This window comes from Sphaeramia orbicularis, chromosome 21, assembly GCF_902148855.1.
Source record: "Sphaeramia orbicularis chromosome 21, fSphaOr1.1, whole genome shotgun sequence".
Classification (NCBI taxonomy): Eukaryota; Metazoa; Chordata; class Actinopteri; order Kurtiformes; family Apogonidae; genus Sphaeramia; species Sphaeramia orbicularis.
Genome location: NC_043977.1, coordinates 15,757,826 through 15,773,957, shown reverse-complemented (window position 1 = coordinate 15,773,957; position 16,132 = coordinate 15,757,826). Strand labels below are relative to the sequence as shown.

General features: G+C 35.3%; 1 protein-coding gene across 1 annotated transcript in view; it reads right to left on the bottom strand.

Moving 5' to 3' along the window:
* slc12a8 (solute carrier family 12 member 8) overlaps positions 1-16,132 on the bottom strand; it is a 35,428-nt gene that overhangs the window by 13,222 nt on the left and 6,074 nt on the right. Inside the window, exons 4-5 of the mRNA XM_030124140.1 lie at positions 13,801-13,992; positions 13,476-13,707 (exon numbers count right to left, since the gene is read on the bottom strand). Of these exons, the coding sequence (XP_029980000.1) occupies positions 13,476-13,707; positions 13,801-13,992 (424 nt within the window). The remainder of the gene's footprint in view (positions 1-13,475; positions 13,708-13,800; positions 13,993-16,132) is intronic.

The following is a 16,132-nucleotide window of genomic DNA, read 5'->3' as shown; positions in this document are numbered from 1 at the left end:
AGTAATGTGACACTGAAATGAAAATTGTCCATTTCTTCCATTTATCGTGACACTGTTCTTCTTCAGTCCTCAGTCTATGGGTCAGAATCTCCATCTCAAATATTCCATTCACAGTTTGTATCCAGTCATTAGTTGTAGGTGGTTCTAATCGGCACCATTTTTTGGTAATAGCCTTTTTACAGGCTGCCAGTACTATTTTAAACAAATATCTATAATTTTTTTTAAAGATTATTACCAATAATACATCCAAAATACATCACCAACCATGTTTTAGGAATTGCATAACCCAATATCTTAACTATCATTGAATATACATTATCCCAGAATGATGCAAGTTTAGGACAAAATCAAAAGACATGTGCATGATTTACATTGACATCTCCACAATCTCTCCAATAATAATCTCAAAATTTACATTCACATGTTCATCCATTCCTTGCTTGTATACATATACATAAAGGGAGGGCTCATATAGACAAAAGTGTACAGGGACAGGACAAGACAAGACAGTGGGACAAAACAGACATAAGACAAGACAGTGGGGCAAGCCAGCTAAGTGGTTGCTGTTGAAAACATAACAAAACATGTGAAAGACATGACAGCAAGTAAGACGAGACAAAAACAGATACTGATCTCACATCATTCTTAACCCTCCGGTATCACGTCCACTAAGGCCCTCACTAAGCACCAAGTGTGCCTTTTTCGCACACTTGTGGAATAATGTCAAAACATTTTTCATACAGTTTGTTTTTAATTCTTTAACACTTTTTTTCTATTTCATCAATTTGAACCGTAAATAAAAATACCAAATACTCAATAATTGTCACATTTTTTAACCCTTTAAATGCCGTGTTTGTAATGTAAACAAACCATTTTTTTGGATGCAAAAAACACAAAAAATTAATTTTTTTCAATATACTACATAAAAAGTGGATCCCATATTATTTGATTTTTGCAGCCTGGCAAATGTCAATGATTAACTCCAACACTGGTTAATTTGCATTATTATTTTTTAACGCTAGGTCAAATGTTCAAAAATACTAGCATCTGTCAGCAAGTGTGCGTAAAATACACACCTATAAATCAAACTATTAAATATTATATATTGATTTATTTTTCTGCTCTAATTTGATTTTATTTTTTTTATATCAAGGTCAGCCCTAATCATACATATCAAATCATCATTTATTTTACTTTTTTTTAACCCTTTAAATGATCTCTTTTAATCATGATGTCAAAACATTTTTTGATGCAAAAAACAGAAAATATGTTTTTTTTTTCCAAAATACTACATAACCTTGGATTACATATTATCTGATTTTTGCAGCCTGGCATATGTCGATGATTAACAGCAACATTAACAACGTTAATAAATTAATTTAGACCTTCACCTCTCAAATGAAGCCCAGATATCAGTAAAAGCAGGATTTATGCCTTAATGGCTTTCGGATCAAAAACAGTGGTTATAATGGAAGAAATAGTGCGTTTTAGGCACACTTGGGAGACAGATGCTAGTCTTGTAATTTTCTTTTGTTTACAATGTGCAAATTTCAGTTGGTGGCCAGAATTTTAAAGATCATGCACAAATGAACAACTTTTGAATTCCAACCTTATTTAAATTGTGAAAAATAATATGAAGTTTTTTAAACACGAAGCGCAAAGTGTGCCTAAAAAGCGCACCCGGATACCGGAGGGTTAAAGATCCATGTGGACTTGTCTGTGTTTTTATGAGTAGAGCAAGGTTTACTTTTGTTCCCCTGAACATGCACAAGGGCATGAATAGAAAAATGTAGAAATGAACAGCAATTATTAGTAATTATTGTATTTATTATTATTATTATTTATCTTATAAGTGTTTCATCCATTTTTTTTTTAACCTTACTTTTACTGCACATATTATACATTACATATATCTTTTATTCTTTTTTTATTACTTCTTCCCTTGTGTCTCTAATGTTGGTTGTCTGTTGGGATGGGTCAGTGTGTTTTTTTGTTGTTACTGCTGTCGTAATCAAATCATTTCTTGCAAAAGATCAATAGAGTATCTATCTATCTACGAGGGCCGTTCAATAAGTTCATGGCCTCACCCAGAACAGAACAACACAGACTGATAATTTATATTTTATTTTTCAACATAATCTCCATTTACAGCAATGCACTTGGTCCATCGATGTTCAAGCATCACTATCCCATCACAAAAGAATGTAACATCCTGTATTATAACAACCAGTATTTCTGGGTGAGGCCATGAACTTACTGAACAGCCCTTGTATCTATCTATCTATCTATCTATCTGAAAAAGACTGTTATGATACAAAAATGAAATGCAACGACTCAGAAAAACCAAGAAATTTCAATTCTTTCAAATGCATCCACTAGGGCTTTGCAGGGACAAGCCTTAAAATTTACTGTGGACTTCTTAGGACCATTCTCTTCTGAGGTTGCTTGTGTTCCCCCATACACCTCCATGCACTTTCTCCCAGTTTATGGAATGCACTTCCTCTGTTTTTCACCACGACTCCTTTAAAATGCACCTAAAGACCTTCTTATTTAGTCACACTTTTAGCTACAGTGGGGTATTATTGCTTGTACCTTCAATTGTTTTTGTACTTTATTGATGGTATTTTGCTTGTTTTTCTGTATTAATGTGTTAAGACTAGTAAACTTTATTCTTGTGGTTTTTATTATACATTTTACTCATTATTCTTATGTCAAAGTCTTTTTTTACAGTTCTTTCATTTTCTAGCAGTTGTGTCCACCTGTCTACATTTTTTTTTTAATGATCTGCTTTATAGATTACCTTATAGACTTTAATGAGGTGAGCTGGAAGTCAAATGATAAAAGTGCTGGTTGGCTGACGTTTAAGACATATGGTAAAGTTTTGTTAAATTTCATACATACTTTTACGTACATTTATATAACACTAGAATAAATCTGAAAAGTCAATGTATTCTAGTGTGCAGAGATAAATGCCCTTAAGTAAAACCCGTTTTCTTATTATTTCATAGAATTCCACATTTTGAACTAATACTTTATCTTCACCTCTGACTCATTTTTTTTCCATATTAATGACTCAAATTCTATTTTATTCTCAAAGGATTCTGCACATGCACCATCGTAGTCAGAACATGCATAATGGATTTTGGCGAGAAACACTGAATATAAAAGAAATCTGTATTACATTGTATTTTTTTTTCATTAACACAAGAAATAGACAGAAATGATCCTTGCAGCTGAAATAACACTCCCATTTTAAAGTTTATACCCCCCCTCTATCATAGAGAAACTTCAATTTGCACCTAATATTATGAGACATTAAAAAAAAAAAATCAAAGAATGTTCACACAAGTGTTTTAGTCTCTGGGGCTGCAGTGGGGAGGTTGTGGGGTTTGGGCTCAGGCTCAGCCAAGAAAATGTAAAGTTACTTCACTAAAAACTCCACGTTCACATAATCTCACTATATTCACTATATTACAACACACACATGCATAGGCTGTGGATTAGACATTACACTCAGATATAGGAAGAAGAAATCAAACAAAAACACTCTCTGATAAAGTATGAGGTTTTGTTTCAGGTGATCCTGCAAATTTTTGTGAGTGCATTGTGTGCCATAGAAAAAAGATCATTCAAACAGCATTATCTGCTAAATATAACTGAATATTGTTAGAATAATTATTAGACCACCCCTTGCTCCTTCGAAACTCTGCACTGCAACTCTTACTTTAATATGTGTGTGTTTTTGTATTTTTGGGTTTTATGTGTTGTTTTCTTACTTGCTGTTTTTAATCACCTTTTACATGTTTCTTTTATAATGTTTTAAATGTGTTTCTTTTTCCCTTGATGTTGTATTTCAATGTCCTGTGTGAAACAGCTTGAATTGCCTTGTTGCTGAAATGTGCTATATAAATAAACTTGCCTTGCCTTCAATTTCTTGTTCATTTTAATGCCTGGTACAACTAAAGATACATTTGTTTGGACAAATATAATGATAACAACAAAAATAACTCATACAAGTTTAATTTCAGAGCTGATATCTATCCATTTTCCATGTTTTCTTGATAACCAAAATCACTTGAGTTCTTACATCAATATCTATGGCACTGTACTGACAAAAACAGTGCTTTTAGGCATTCCATGTTTTCTTTTCTGTCTGTTGTACTCACATGATACACACAGGAGTTAGTACTCGATTGCATAACCATTGTTTTTGATGACTTTTGACTTTTCTGTGACTATATATGATTATATTTTACTACAAACAAATCAAAAATGTCTGTAAAATAAATAATATTTCTGGACTGACCATAAACAACATGCTAAAAGACTTTCTGGATGTTTCCCCCCCCCCCCATTTAATTTGTGATAATTTTAAGAAAAAAAAAAAAAGGGGCTGGGCATTAGTGTTATAATGGAAGATTTCATTTAATTAATAAAATACATGGCCAAAACAGGTCATCTGCTTAAAGTACACTGTCTAAAATCAGAGCAGGTTGCATCGGTGCTGTCGCTTTGTCGAATGTGCAGAGAGAGATTGTTCTGCGTTGGTTGGGGCCATTTAAACCAAAGAGTCTGAGGGCCCGCCTATGTTACAACACCGGACATTTCCCCCTTGGTTATCTTGCGATGGGAAAGAATGTGTTCTCACAGATTAATGACATGTTTATCCAAAAGGAAGTCACCACCCTTTTCAGAAGCTCAGCAGCTTCCAAGTTAGAGAAAAAAAAAGAAAAAAAAGAATGGAATCGCACAAGGAACAGTGAGTTTTGTTTTTAGACAAAAGCCAAGACTATCAGGGCTGGATATATTAGTTTTTCCAAGTATACATGTTCTCCTGGACAGAAATTTAAAGAGGTAGTGAAAACCGACATCAAATGGGACTGGAAGCACAAACTCTTGTTCACCCTCTGACTCTGTGATACCACCCTCTGTGAAAAAAAAAAAAAATTGTAACAGCTCCAGGGCAGTAAGTGTCCATATATGAACCATGAGTTCCCACCCTTATTACAACATCAAACTCCAACTTCCAACCATGCCTGACTCTCATGGCTCTTCACAAAGAGCTCTTTCTCTCAGGGCGTGTAATCGTATTGAAAACACCATCTTCTGTTCAGAAATGCTACTTAAATTTACAGAAAAACAAAACTACCTCATCCTGACTCTTGTTCCTTAACCCTTAATGACCTGAAACTATATTTGTAGTAACTTCCAAATGAACTTAACCTTTCCTAAGAGATTTATCACATTCATCATTGTAGCCTCTGAGTTTTTCAATGTGAAGGAGATATTTTACTGCACATATTTTACAGACTATACAGATGTTCAGAGAGTGAATTCAGAGGTTATTATATCAGAAGAGAAAAAAATGAAGCAAAAAGGTTTCATGACTAGACCAATTACTGCAGCTAATGGAGACAATATTTCCAATAAAAACTTAACGCGACTCATGTGATTGTAATTATCAGTAGTCCGGTCCACATTTTTACACAGTACATTTTACTGGTTTAACCCTTAAAGACCTGGAGCTATTTTAGTAGTGACTTTCTAATGAATTGTTCTCTATATTTAACCTAAGCAAACTGATTTATCACTATTTATTGTAATATTTTCCTCTGCATTTTGAATTTTTAAGTGAAAATCAGTATCTGACTATTTTGTCTATATTTATTTGTCTTGGTATTTGTCTACAATTTGATGATTATGTAATAAAACTCCGTAAATTCAAAATTTATTGTGTCAAAAGAGAAAAGTGAAGAAAGTGACTTTTTCAGCAAAAATTATCACTAAGTGAACGTAAAAACAAGCATCTATAACCACTGTCATTGATCAAACTCCATGGGTTTTACTGGTGAATCAGTGTTACAGAAGACGACAGTGTTTCCACATTCACTACAGAGCCCTTGAATGTCCAAATAGGTCATACGTTATGATGCTGAAGGGCTGAAAAACTGCATTTTACCTGAATTATTTAAATGTAGTAGTGGCTATTATTAGTTTTGTATTATTGTAGGATTAGTGGTTAAAAAACCAGTAGATGCTCTCGGTCTGGAAGACCTTTAGATGTTTGAGGGTTAAGCCCCACCCTTCGAAAACAGCTAGCATTAGTTTTTCAGTAAGCATGTAAAAAAAAAATAAAAAAAATAAAATAAATGATAGCAAATGATCTTCTTCTGTGTAAAAAAAAAAAATTAAAATCTTAATTTCCGGGGGGCTCCGCCTAAAGGATCAATGAAGTTCTATCTAATCAAATCGAATTGAATCTAATCTATTAAAAAAAAAAAAAAAAAAAAAAAAATCTGCCAACAGGATATTAGGAAAACGTCTACTGAATAATCCAAGTAAAACAAAATAGAAAAAAAAAATCTAATATAAGTATAAACTGTGATTATTACAATGGAGAGTGAGTTATTAAGACAGACTTTATACTCCTAAAATGAGAAGTTAGGCCAGTGGTTTTAGTCTTAAATTAAGTCAAACAATATGCTGTTATACTTTGTTATTGGTAAAATCCATATCAACATTAGCTGGAATATATTATTATTAAAAAACAGTCGGATATATTTTCTTAAAATGAGATTGAAACACAAATGGTAAATGGACCGCACTTATATAGCACATTTTATATACTTTGATGGTGCCCAAAACGCTTTACAAAGCCTCACATTCACGTACACACCCATACACCAGTAGGCGGCTGGTGTAGCTCATTTATGGGACAAATGAGGTTTTTCCCATAAATTAGGTGTTTTTCAGTGTATCCAGTGTTATTTGCAATCCCCTGCAGAAACCAACACTTAATATGAATGAATGTTTTTTAAAAAAAACTATCACCATTTTGCTCCCTAAAGGTCCCAACTAGACAATGCAGTGTGACCATTCCACAGTAAATGTAGTTAGTGTCTATGTGGCAAGTGTACTGGCCTAGTGGGACTCGTTTTGGGAGCTCAGCATTCCACCAATACAGACTGGAATGTGTAGTCAGATTACACAAGGCCTCTCCCTCTGTCTGACTGATCTCTTACTCCCCCACACTAACCAGCAAAGCGCTGAGCGTGGCGTAAAGTGCACGTCCTGATGTTACGGAGGTGGACTGAGCCCCGCTGAGCTGATTAGGAACTGTATATTATAGTATGGATCACAGGGGGAGATGATGTGGCGGTCTGTGGAGGAGGATCAGCAGGCTTCAGATCTCAGTTCCGGCTGTCTCTCTTTGTCATTTTCCAAAAATTTGGGTGAGTCTGGTTAACACCCTAAACCCCAGACCCAAGGAGCACACTGTGGCTTCCTGTTGTGTGGAGAAAACGCTCAGACTGAATGGATGGAGTAAGACGAGTTGGGTTGTAATTCATCAGATCCTATGCTCAGCTGTCTTAAAGGTTGCAGCTCTGCACTTTTTGAAGACAGATCTAACTCCACCTGTCATTGCACTGCAGGAAGAGCTTGTCATAGTTATTCACTTAACAGACCCTTGTGGTTGGAGAAATGAGGAAACCAGGTCAGACTACGAGTGAAAGTTCATAAGTACATAATAATTCACTTATACCCTTCTACTCTTGATATCACAGCAGTGTCAGTGGGTCACTATTTTAAGTACCAGTGTTACATGAACACAGGACTTCAGTTAGTTAGGGATATCCTTTGACATGAACATCAACTCATAAAAACCCAGTGCTACTTTTGTGGCAGTTCCCAAATAAATTTCTCTATATTTAACCATTTTTAAGTGATTTATCACCATTTATGGAAATATTATCATCTGTATTTTGCATTTTTCAATGTAAATCAAGTATTTTCCTGTATTTAACCCATAAAGACCCAGCGCTACTTTTGTGTCAGTTCCCAAATTAAATTTTCTCTAAATTTAACTTTTCTTAAAGGAATGATATTTTTTCAAATATAATTCTACATTTTAAAACATTTCCCTGTGGTCTACATAAACTGTAAATGCTATGTGTGGGTCTGAATTCTTTGTTAATTAAACTCCACAGGTCCATCTTCAACCCTATTTCTGAGTAATGACAACAGAAAGGTCGTTTTGAGCGCTGGCCCTTTAAATGCACATGAGCCACTTCACGCCCCACCCCCTCCAGGTTGTTGACTGTGCTTTCTGTCCCATTCAGCCACTTGTGTTCGTTAATACAACCAACAACTGAACATTTTGGGTAATCGGCTCAAAGTTTGGACATATTTTCAGTTTTTACTACAACTGCTGCAGCTGATAAACAATTATGTTGTACTGAGAGAAATGTTCAGTGGAAGTCTTGACCTTACATGTACATATGTACAAATACGTATAAAATGTAACAAATTAAGAAGGAATTAAAACAGGCTGTAAAAATCCATTCGATTTTTGCTGGAATGAGTATAAAGATAGCTTTGCAGCACCTGGAGGGTTCAAATTCAAACTTTATGAACTATTAGGGTCCAAATACACAAATAAATGAACCAAAGACTAATAAAAGTGGGTTTAGCAAAATATGACACCTTTAAGTGTTGAGAAAATAAAAGACAACATTACAATATGGTTAATGTCAATTTTTTCTTACAAAACTGAAGGGGAGGAATGAATGTATGTTTACAGATGAGATAAAGCTGACCAGACAAAGACAATGAGCCATAAAAGTCTGATAAGTGGGAGTATTGGATAGTTGTAATAATCAGATCTATCGTATTTACATGCACTTAAGAAATGCGATAATCGAAAAACCCCGATTTAGATGCTCCAGTCCATTCTCCGATGCTCATGTTTGACTATGTAACTTCTGTTCTCTACAATTTTAATTGTGTTTACACATGCGCAAACATAAAAGAACGAAATAAATGAAATTAACCTGTATACATGCAGGAAAACATCAAACTATTTGGGAGATATCCAGGTGCGTTAATCCAACCTCTTATAAGAAGATTACTGATATTATCTGATAAAGCATATCAGATTACCCTGTTTACATGGTCACTTAAATAATCTGACAACTCCAGAAATCGGATAATGATCGGAGTATTGGTGTGTATGTAAACAGGCTCAGAGAAATGTCTAAAGTTCATACTGTCTAAACAAAAAAATAATTTGAAGTAAATTTGAATCTTGTTGCATTATTTTTTTATTTTCATCAGGAAAACAGTTACAACCTTTTCATGTTGGTGCTTTTTAAACAGTTAATCCTGAGTTGATCAAGCCAAAAATGAAATCACTGTATTTATTTATTTATTTATTAGGTGCTGGACAAACAATGTGACAGGGAAAAAAAAAAAAAAAAAAAAAAAAATCAAGACAAAACATCTGGGAAACTAATTCATAGACTTGAAGGGATACAAGTTCACAGTCACCAGACAAGACAGAATAGTTCATAGATGTTTAGCAAAACAAAGACGGGTGCAAACAGAGGGCTATTTACAGGTGAGTTTGTGTGCATGCGTGTGTGTGTGTGTACGTATATGATAATTTATGATTATTTGTGCGTTTTGGGCACATTCAGGTGGAGACATAAGAGGGAACGAAAACAAAATTGACAGTGTAAAAAGTAAAAGGGTCACAGGATGTGAGTGTACAAAAACCAGAAATCAGTAAAGGATTTAAAATAATAGTATAGAAAGAAGATTAAAGTGAAAAAAGACAGAAAAGAAAAAACACAAAAGAGGAAAAAACAGCAAAATCAGTAATGCCAAATACAAGAATAGCGTAATGTAATTTTTCATGCTAACGCACCTAAAAATACACATGCCAATTGTTTTCACTCTAGACTATGACTTAATCGAAAAGGCCAGTGGATGTCAAATACAATCACATGATGGTGCTTAGACACCGGCAGTGATGCGCCTTGATCCAAACCCTACATGTACATGAGGGACATGTTATCAAACTATGACTACATAAACTTGGCAGGGACTCCTTTTCCTTCTGGATGTGCCTCTGTGCTCAGTAAGTGCAAGCTAATCTGGGCTGTTTCAGCGTACGAGGGGACCGGCTGGTCGTCTGCCAACCATGAGGTCATGACAACGCGCACAGCAGCTCTTAATTGGAAAAACCTGGAGTAGCCATTATGGCTGCTTCTCTCACAGTTCTTTGGGAGGTGCAAAGTGGCCTCTGTTAACTGTGCCATAAAGAAGAACTGAGGATGGGAGTGGTCAGCCAGCCCAGGTTAAGGGTATGATGAAACACTGATGGTCTCAGTAAACAAACGTACATGTGGCAGTTTAAATAGGTGTTACATAAAATAAATGTTGCTCCACCCTGGAAAGGAAAACTATTATTTGTGTTTTACTTTGAAAAAGAAAATGAATTAAGAAATTTTTAACACAGTAACAGAAGCTACGCAAATGATACACTGTGCATTTTTCTCTGCATGTGTCCTAATGTGACTTCTGTTAATGTAACACTCATAAAATATTCTATTGTCCGAAATGTGTTATTCACATAAACGCTGGCTTGACTTTTGGAACACTTTACTCTTCCCACTAGACAGGACGTAGATAATCAGTGAGAACAGGAAATGTGGAGAAGGACTTCCTGGAGGCCAACAAAAGAATACAATCTACTCAAAAAAAAAAAAAAAAAAAAAAAAAAAAGCCAACATTTCCTCACCATAGAGGAAAAAAAAGTTTTCAATAAAAACACAGCAAGTCTGAGAATTCAGTAATCAGTCTCTAAGGCTTTAACTGGATGAAAACAAATAACAGAAATGGGAACATAGGTTAAATGTCTGGCAAAAAGCTGCTACATAGACAACAATCTCATAAAAAAGTGAATCTGAGTCTCAGTAAATGACAAGATCAATATGTGATACTACAGCGACACCTACTGGCCTGAACAAGTCACATCCACAACTGTATTCAATCTACACCAGAGTCCAGATCACTTTCTTTTTTGACCCACACTCAAAGCATAGACTACCTCTACTATAGTCAAATTTAGACTTTTAACCCATCAAGACCCAGTGCTACTTTTATGTCACTTCCCAAATGAACTGTTCTCTCGAGTGATTTATCACCATTTATTGTAATATTATCCTCTATATTTTGCATTTTTTCAGTGAAATTTGGGTATTTTTTTGTATTTCATTTACTGATCATGTAGATGTTTATAAAAGCTCAGATTAAAGTTGAGGGTCATTACATCAGAAACGTAGAAAGTGAAGAAAAAGGGACTTTTTCAGCAAATATATCAATAACTTAGTGTAAAAACAAGTGTCTCCATCCACTGTCGTTGATCCAACTCCATGGATTTTACTTGTGAATCAATGTTGTAGAAGATGAGGGATTTTCCATGGTAACCACAGCGCCACTGAATGTCCAAATGGGTCATATCTGATGACCATGAAAAGATGACAAACTGCATTTTACACTAATTATTTACATGGATTGATAGGATTAGTGGTTCAGGAGCTTTTAAACATTTTAGATCAGTAGATGGTTTGAGAATCAGGGGCTGTTTGGGTCTTTATGGGTTAATACATTTCAAAGATATGAGCTGGAAAAATATGTGCAGAGCTAATAATGTTGATTAACTCGACAAGTGCCACAGCCATTACTGCAACATGGAATATGGCAATTAATCAAGAAATGAGTTACAATTCAACATGTCAAATAAACAAAGCTTAGTTTCATTTCCTAACTGTAACTAAGGCTAGACATCATAATAATATCGAACTAATTTGATTTATCAAGGTTTTGCTTTATGAAAGTTGTGAAAAATGCCTAAATCATGAAATTAAGATCATATCTCTGGACTTTTCTTGCTCAAAATGCAACCTGTTTGTCTCTTAAAACATAAAAGTCATGGATTACAAACCAAACAGCTTCCAAACCTGTCACATCATAAATAAACACACACTTTTGAGCTGGAAAATAAACATAAAAAGTCACCAACTGCATGCTTGCTACTTTATCATTATTATTGCTGTTTTTTTTGTCACTTTAGCCACTTTAACAAACTTGTTTATATTTTTTATCTCTTTATTTTTCTATTGTATTGATGCATACTCTCTTTTTCCCTCTTGGGAGATCAATAAAGAACATCTTATCTTATCTTAACCTTTGTTTAGGTATTTAAATTTGCTGCTCTTCCTCTACTTCAGGCCTTGTCACACACAGATCTAACTCTCAAATAACCAGAAGAACCACAAGAGGAGACTATATCATTCCCATCAATCCATTTTTCAATAACAGCATCCAAAGAATGACATTTACTACCAGTACCCATCATTCTTTTCCGTGTCAGTTCAAGTCAAGACTCATAAACAACCAAACATGCACACAACGAACACTGCTGAACCTGCCTCCTGCAGTTTTTCTGTTATAATGTATTTTTATTCATTCATTTAATGCTAGAATTGTCGTATAGTATGTAATTTGTGCCTGTTGCATTGCATTTAAATGTTTTTTTTCCCATTGTTTCATCAGTGCTTTAGATTATTTGTGACATTTTATGCCTTTTAACATCTGGCCTCGGACAATAGATGAAAATTAGCCCTTTTGGCTAACGCTGGCTCAGTTACAGTTTCTTATGTTTCTGCTGATTAATGAGCAAAGTCCCCGTCAAATAAAGCAATAAATACAATTATAACATATTCATTTTGAATGTATGTTTTCAGTCATACATGGCATATAGTTTTAGAGAGGACTCAAGTTGTTTTTTCTGTTCATGTAGCCAGAAAACAGCCAATTAAAATCCTTAATAATCCATAGCATTGAAAGAAACAAAAATTCTACATTTAATTTTGTGGCCACATGGCACAGCTCTACCTGAAAGCAAATGTTGGAAGTCAAATCAAGTCAGTATATTACTATATATTAAAATATATCATAAGCCTAATTAGGGCGGCATGTTCTTGGAAAAAACTGACATTGCGATTTTTTTTTTAACCCTGCAATACATATTGCGATATTTAAAAATCCTCAGGAAGATATAATAGCTGTGCGGCGCCGACATAAATGGTCAAACAAAGTAGTTGTGTTACCTCTCGTTGTGTCATCAAGTGGAAGGCGCTATCGACACAGAACATGTGTTTCAAAATCATCCTTCTTGTAGCTGAAATAATTCCAGATAACTGACATTGCTTTTCTTTTTGGCACCAAGTCTTAGTTTTCAGTGATTTTCTCTTGTTCGCTGCTCATTTTTCAATGTTGTTACCAGTGACTCACTCCATGTGCAGGGGCGTGGTCAGCTTCGGCAAACCGATTAAGAAGGATTGTGATTGGTGGATTGCTATGCGCAGTGTGTGTCAGGTAGCCAGGTTGAAATTAGATGAGAACACATCGAGTGCATTTGCCTCCTACATTGCAGAATCTGCGATGTGACTATTGCGTACACGTGCACTGCGATGACGATGCTCAAGCAATATATTGTGTAGCCCTAAGCCTAATCTTTTTAAACGCCTCATCAGAAAATCTGAAATAACCTCTATAAAAAAACCTCCGTACTGACTCAACACATCCTGCCCTACCCTTCATGTAAATATCTACAAACCCAGCCTTACCTGGATCAAGGTGTGTGAAGGTGCCAATGACAAAGTCCAGCGTGGAGACAGCAAGCACAGCCAGCAGGAGCAGCTGAATTCTCACAATCCACTTGACCCCAGCCAGGTTGATCCCGAGCAGAGCCAGCAGCACTGTGACCGACATGCCGCGAACGGCCCACTCACTCTGTAGACTCAGTAGCTCTGCCACCGACTCGGAGAACCCAGTGATGTACATGGCACCAGCTACGCACTACAGTAGGGAAAGGTAGATGTAAGAAAGACCACGCAAGGAAGTGGAAGTGAAATATCTGGGTCAAAACACTCAGGAAACATCTAAACTCACCTGTCCGAACACGTAAAGTAGTCCGACTGTACCTCCGACCCTGCCACCCAGGACAGTGGAAATCATGGAGTAGATTCCTCCACTACCGACACCACAGTGTTCACAAACTCCAATCCCTGACATTACAGTCACTAAAGCAACCGCTACGACCATAGAGACCAGCAGCATCCCAAGGAACACACCTGTGTTTCCCTGAAGGCATCAGGAGATAAAGTAACACACAATACAGAACATCTTATAAGTACATGTAAATTTGAACTTCCATCAGGTAGATCTACAGCTGTAAACTACATGTATTACACTTGATGTCATTTGTCAAAAAAAAGAAAAAACAACCCAAACAACTCTTCATACTTTCTGAGCAAATGATTCCTTTAAACCGCTGATTCTCTCTCTTTTTTTTTTTTTTAAACTTGTCTTGTCCAGCATCATAGCAGCAGAATGGTAGTCTGGCTGCCTTTTGTATTGAACAAATTTGCTTTGCCAAGGGAAACTTCATAAAGTATATGAGGCTCCCCTTGATGTTCTACTGTCTTTATTATGATTTTTGTTGAACCACATGTCAATGCCGGACCTGACATGGTGGAACAGGAGAGAGGAGAAGAAAGGGGGAGAAGAGAAGGAAAGAGTGAAGGGGGAGAATAAGAAAGAAGAAGATAGCAAAGACCCTCACAAGAGAATATCAACAATGCTACCTGTAACAACCATGATGATAATTATAATGGTAATAATAACTAGAACTAGCACTGAGTAAACTGGGCAGAAAGACCAGTGATTTTCAACTGGTGGGTCGCAACCCAAAAGTGGGTCTGGGCAAAAAATAATCTTAAGAAACCAATCCTGGAGGACTGGTTGAAAATTGTTGATGAAATTCACAAAATGGAGGGATTAATATTTATGCTAAGGCTGCAAGCTGAACTTTACATAATAAGATGTGGAAAATGGAGTAGTTTCTTTAAATACAATTAATGGGTGGTTTGTCTCATAGTCCTGTGTAATGCTATATAAACTGCTGCTCTAAAAATTAAATAAATTTGGTAACTTGACTGCCATTTCATAACAGTTATCTAAATTATCATTACTATTAGATCGTGACTATTATCTGTTGCCGATTGTTGTTTATGTTCTGTATGACAAAATGATAAATAACTAATAAAAACTAAGTGTCAAAAAAAAGAAACCAACCCTGTGCTTCATTTTTTATGAAGCAGTCACACTCCCCGTTAGTAGATGGAAGTAATACACTGTAATGCTAATTAACACCATATATTTCACAACATAAAAGATCCAAAAATTTCTATTCATATCAGAGCGAAACTCAGGTATGACATCAACTACATCACATATGGTTTTACCTAAATGGAGGACAAAAACCTCAGAGTGTTTAATGCTTGAATAAGTGACTTTGATTTTTAACTGAGTGCATTTTTTAGTTTTGGTTAAAATGTGCCTAATACAGTGTTTAAGGAAATATTTCCGTATTTAGCATCACCACCTGTTAGTCATTTTGGTTTATCATTAAACTTGTCTTCTGTGTTTTCATACTGTGATATTCTGTATTATCTCAGGTTCAAAACAAACCATCGTTTTATTACATAAATTTGAAAAGTTTAACTTTTAGCCATTTGGGTCACTGCTTGTCATTGATGGATGATAGTGGGTCCAGAGGCCAGACCAGTTGAGAACCGCTGCTTTAAACTACGTAATACTACTATTTTGTTTTAAATCTGCGTAAAAGATTTTAAAAATGCGACTATTTAATTCCAATCTGTACTCCCACATGCACAGGCTGTGGTTTGCAACTAAAAATACACATTTCAACTGGGCTGGAGAGATAGATTACCAGATAGGTGAGATAATAAAGGGAACTAAAGCAACGTTTCCCAAATTTTTCTGGGGACCCACTTGTTTAAAATGACAAACCATCATGACCCAATTCACAACTTTTCTCTAATTCATGAAGAGTAAATTTCTATATCACCGTCCAATATTATCTTAAAACATACACATTACAAATGCTCAAACAGTTAGATTAATGAGACAATATACATTTTATTCAGTCAGTTAACAGACTCATTTTCTCCTCTTATCAGTAAAACAATACACACTAGACTTTCCTACATATAAAATAGCAATGGTTAACATGTTTCAGCTGCAAAACATTCATTAACTCTAACTGATACAGTGAATAGCTTCTCATTTCTTAACCCATAAAGACCCAGCGCTACTTCTGTGTCAGTTCCCAAATGAATTTTTCTCTATTTAACCTTTCTTAAGTGATTTAACACCATTTATTATAATATCTACTCCATTTTGCATTTTTTCAGTATAA